Source organism: Zingiber officinale, chromosome 7A (genome assembly GCF_018446385.1).
Source record: "Zingiber officinale cultivar Zhangliang chromosome 7A, Zo_v1.1, whole genome shotgun sequence".
NCBI lineage: Eukaryota > Viridiplantae > Streptophyta > Magnoliopsida > Zingiberales > Zingiberaceae > Zingiber > Zingiber officinale.
Window position 1 is genome coordinate 137,625,307 of NC_055998.1, and position 5,204 is coordinate 137,630,510.

Here is a 5,204-nt window from a genome sequence, read left to right on the forward strand (position 1 = left end):
ATCATGTTCAATCAGTCTAGCCTAGTTAATCAATCTAGTTAACATCAATTGATTGAATAAGATTTCTTGTACGTCAAGGATTACCGTTTAGTGATCATGATGAATCCACAAACTCACTTAACCATGGTAATTTTCTTGAACTATTAAGATTTCTTTCTAACCATAATGAGTATATTAATAAAGTTGCATTGGGCAATGCTCTCTCAAATCTCATACTGATATCACCTAATATTCAATAAGATATTATCAGATCCATTGCATATTTAAATACTCATTATATTCTTGAAGATCTTGGTGATGAATTATTTACTATATTGGTTGATGAGGCTTGTGATGTATATATCTATTAAAGAGAAAATGACAGTTGCTTTATGGTTTGTAAATGAAAGATGGAATATTGTTGAACGCTTTCTAGGCATTGTACATGTAAGCGATATTACTGCTTTATCATTTAAGACTGCTATTGATTTTTTATTGTGCCAATGTGGGTTATCTATATCTAATTTGTGAGGATAAGAATACGATGGAACTAGCAATATGAGAGGAGAATTCAACGGCTTAAAAAACTTAATTATGATGGAGAACATGTTTGCTTGTTATGTTCATTGTTTTGCTCATCAACTGCAAGTTACACTTGTAGCTATTGCTGAAAATCTTATGAGGATTTCTATTTTTTTGATGTGATTGCACAATTGAGCAATATTGTTGGAACGTCATACAAGCGAAAAGACATATTTCATGAGAAACAATTTGAAAATGTTATTAAAGGAATTTATAAAGGTGATATCTTTACGTGACGAGATATGAATCAAGAGGAAAGAGCTAGAAGCATACGTTGGGGTTCACATTATAATACATTATTGAGTTTGATATGCTTGTATCCTTTAGTTATTGATGTCCTTTTAATTGTTGAAGAGGATGGAAAAGATCACAAGCAAAGGGCACAAGCAAATAATCTATTGGAATTTATGGGAAAATATGAATTTATGTTTCAGTTATACTTAATGAAGAATATCTTGGGAGTCATAAATGATTTGCAGCAAGCTTTGCAAAGAAAAGAAAATTAAGACATTGTAAATGCCATGGTTCTTGTAAGATCAAGCAAACTGCAAACTATGAGAGATAATGGTTCAAATTTGTTACTGAATGAAGTTTCTTTATTTTGTATTAAACATGAGATAGTCACCCCACACAAGACTTGTTCATCTTTCATGGGAGATCATGATGAATTATTGAAGGAAGAACAAATCTTCACTATTATCGCGTTGAAACATTTTATGAAGTGATAAATTTGTGACTTTAAGAGTTGAACAATTGCTTTAACTAGGTGAACACAGAGTTGTAATGTATGACTTGTCTTGATCCATCAAATTCACTATCTGCTTATGATAAGAGAAAATTACTTCAGTTTGCTTAATTTTATCCATTTGATTTCTCTCCGATGGAATTAATGCATATTGAGCACCAATTTGATAATTTTATTTTTGACATGCGAAGTAGCAATCAATTCTTTGATGTTGTGGGGATTAGCGAGCTTGCTAAAAGGATTGTTCAATTGAAGAAACATCGACTATATCCTTTGGTATTTTTGCTTTTGAAGTTAACATCGATATTATCTGTTGACAGTAGAGAGTGTTTTCAACAATGAAAATAATCAAACCTCACTTCATAATAGGTTGGGAGATGAGATGGAAATAATTGTTTGATATCATATATTGCATGAGATGTGCTTGATACCGTTAATAATGAAGCTATTATTCAACATTTTTAAAGTATAAAATCTCGGAGAGTGATATTGTAAAACATATTAAGTTAATATATGACTTTTAGATAGCGGACCCTCTGGACTACAAAGATGGACTACTATATTCATTGGTTGATTTGGATGAACCCCACCTGCTTAGTCTCTGTGGTACAGATTTTCAATCCTATTTAGTCTCTGTACCGATGACTTTTATTATATATCTAATTGAAAATCCTGGCTACGCCACTAATGGTGGGCATACACAATTACCAGGAATTGCTCATTACTTAAATTAAATATGATTTTTATTGATAACCTTAGATAGATAATTAAAATTTTTAACAATAACTTTCAACTAAACACAAACACAACCTTAGAGGAATAATACGAAGGTCAAGTTTGATTTTGAAATAGGATGAATATTAATACGGGAATAAAATAATATTTTTTATATTTTTATTATTTTTATCGAGTTTGATATTTAAGATATTTTTTTTTTGATATTTTTTAGTTTTTCAAATATTTTTAGATTTTAAGTATATTTAGGATATTTTAGATTTTTTATATTGTGAAAGGAAAATGTGATATTGCTGCTTCTAAACGGTTTAGTATCATCGGTTCCATAATAAAATATAAATAGATAAATTATAGAGATATTTTATTCTAACACAATGAATATTTGAGAAAAATTAAGTATCTAATGAGATATTTTACCCTCATTAAAAATGAATTATCAGAGCAAATAATCAAAATCAAACACTAGGCGTCTAGAAGAGCTATCAGTGCTGGTTAATCAATAATATAGTCGAGTCATCTTTTTCTCCGATACCATACATATGTTTGTGCTAAACTACAGTACTGTTATTTATTATTTAATTTCTTTGTCATATGCGGTTGCATGCCAACGAGCTCACCGTCAGATCCTACCTACCACTCCATGCAATTAATTAATTAAATGCCTACCGAATTTAATCTAAAATTAAAGGTTTCTTTTCGTTTAATTAATCCGCTTGCTTTCACGTGCAGGAGAATCAGATTTCGACCTCGATTTAAACTCCTTGGCAGCGAGATCAGCTAGCTAGGGAGGCCGAGCTAGGCCGGCGATGGCGGAGAAGGAGCAGGGCGACGTCGGAGAGGCGACCAAGTATCGGGGGGTGCGGCGGCGGCCGTGGGGAAAGTATGCGGCGGAGATCCGGGACTCCAACCGGCACGGTGAGCGCGTGTGGCTGGGAACCTTCGACACCGCTGAGGAGGCGGCAAGGGCCTACGACCGCGCTGCCTATGCCATGCGTGGCTCCTTGGCGGTCCTCAACTTCCCCGGGGAGGCGTGCCGAAACCTTGTCGGCACCAGCTCGTCGACGCAGGTGATCGAGTTGGAGTGCTTGGATGACAAGGTGCTCGAGGAACTGCTCGACCTCGGCGAGAAGGAGACCCGGAGAAACAAGGGAGGCTGAACAGGTATAGTCGAAGCTAAATCTATAAAATATATATATATATATATATATATACACACATAGTCGTGACCTGCCCTAGGTGCACGCCTAGTATGAGTATCTGAGGGGGTTTGATCACGTGACAGGATTAACTGCCACATGAGCAGGCCCTCTCAAGTGCGCATGCGAGACACGCACATGGGGTGGCCAAACCTCCTCAAGTGCACATAGGGAGGGTAAATCCTCTGGACCGCTTTTTGTGATTCAAGGGATGATCCCTTAGTATAGATCGGTGAAATGAATGGTCCACATTCATAAAATAGATGGGGACCATTCTTCTCTACCAATCCACATCAAGGGACCATCCCCTAAACCGCAAAAAGCGATTCAGAGGATCCAAGCTGGCACATAGGGGTGTGGATCAGGACTGGGAGCATAAAAGCCTCTAAGATATATATATACGTACACGTTCATGATAGCTTACTCATCTTTGGTGAGCTGCTATTATGAGCGACACTCATGGAAAAAAATATTAATTTTTTTATTTATTTTTTTTTAATTTTTGATTGTGTTAATAAGATTTTATCTTTAAGAGTTTAAGAGTTTAAGAGTTGAGTTATAGTATTAAGTAAAAAAAAAAAATTCAAATCGAAAAAAATATATTAGGTGTATAATTCTATTGCTGCTAATATATGTATATTTTTTATAATCTAGGTATCAGACTTTGTCCGATTACTTCTGAAGATAGACCGCGTTCCCTCCTGGTTGAATAGATTGCAGAGTTGACAGATCTAAAATTAGTTGATTTATCCAGTCAACCGATAGCACAACAAAAAAAAAAACAATAAAGATAATTGATCTAATAAGGCGAAGTAATAATGGTTTTATGACTTAAAGGCTAAGTCAAGGTCAATCGACTGAGATTGACAGATTGAAAATTTTTGCAATAAGATAGTTGACGATCGACTGGATCTAGTTGACGATCGACGACGACAAAACAACAAAATAGTTGGTTGAAGATTATAAGAGAAGATGGAGATCAGAGCATTTGAAGTTTAACAATTACAAAGGATATATCTTTATCTTTATGGTCCTTTCAACTTTCTTGTGTACTCATTTAACTCTTTATAGCTTCTACTTGTATTAATCTTGCAAAGAAAATTCCAAGAGGTTTCCTCAACTTTGAAAGAAGCTTGAGAAGGAGGAAGAGCTAGTGGATTTCAAGAGTAACTTGTTGAAAAGTCATATGTACATCGTGAAATAGGAACAAGCGTTTCGAAATATATTAGATCAAAATGTTATATCAAAGTTTGTTAGATATTGTCATTCCCTTCGCAATATAATTATTCATTCTTTAATTGAAATCAAATATAAAATAAATATTGGCAATTAGTATTAAACTACCAACAAACTATAAATAGCTTTCTAAGTGTAAGTATAAAAGGAATTAAAGAAAGATGAACTGATAAAGGGTACAATTAAGCTAGGTAATTACGAAGAAATCTTAAATTCTATTGGTAATCTTCAAAATGTTTCACACTTCTTTAAATTTGAAATTATCCTATTTACAATTTTCAAATTAATACAAATCATCACAAACCTTGTTTACATACCATTACACTATACACAAACATTCACAATCCATACACAAATAACTAATCAAATCTACTATCCACATTCATACAAACTAACACAATAAACTATCCAAATCCGATAACAATACACAAATTTAAAAAAAATACAAACCATGCCCATAATGTTAGAGAGCCCGACGCGAGTGCGTGCTAAAACACATTTCGTAAATATGCACAACGAAAGATAAAAATAATAATATTTCTTATTATTTATTACAACATATACACCATACGCATATAAGGATATATCTTATACAAATATGATCACAATATAAAATTTTATGAAAATAAATTTACGCTAGATATACCTGATGAATAATACGGAGTGGAAAAAGAATCAACCAAGTGACACTCTCGGAGCCTCACCTCTATCTATATCCACAGTGAGCAATT

General features: G+C 33.8%; 1 protein-coding gene across 1 annotated transcript; it reads left to right on the plus strand.

Moving 5' to 3' along the window:
* Positions 1 to 2,796: 2,796 nt before the first annotated feature.
* On the plus strand, positions 2,797 to 4,418 carry LOC122000544 (ethylene-responsive transcription factor ERF096-like). Its single transcript, XM_042554917.1, has 2 exons — positions 2,797 to 3,202; positions 3,892 to 4,418. Exon 1 carries the CDS (start codon positions 2,848 to 2,850, stop codon positions 3,196 to 3,198), a length of 351 nt encoding a protein of 116 aa, XP_042410851.1. The 5' UTR covers positions 2,797 to 2,847; the 3' UTR covers positions 3,199 to 3,202; positions 3,892 to 4,418.
* The last annotated feature ends 786 nt before the right edge of the window (positions 4,419 to 5,204 follow it).

Excerpts from the sequence above, each read along its gene's own strand:
- LOC122000544 (XM_042554917.1), top strand. The coding sequence starts at position 2,848 with ATGGCGGAGAAGGAGCAGGGCGACGTCGGAGAGGCGACCAAGTATCGG.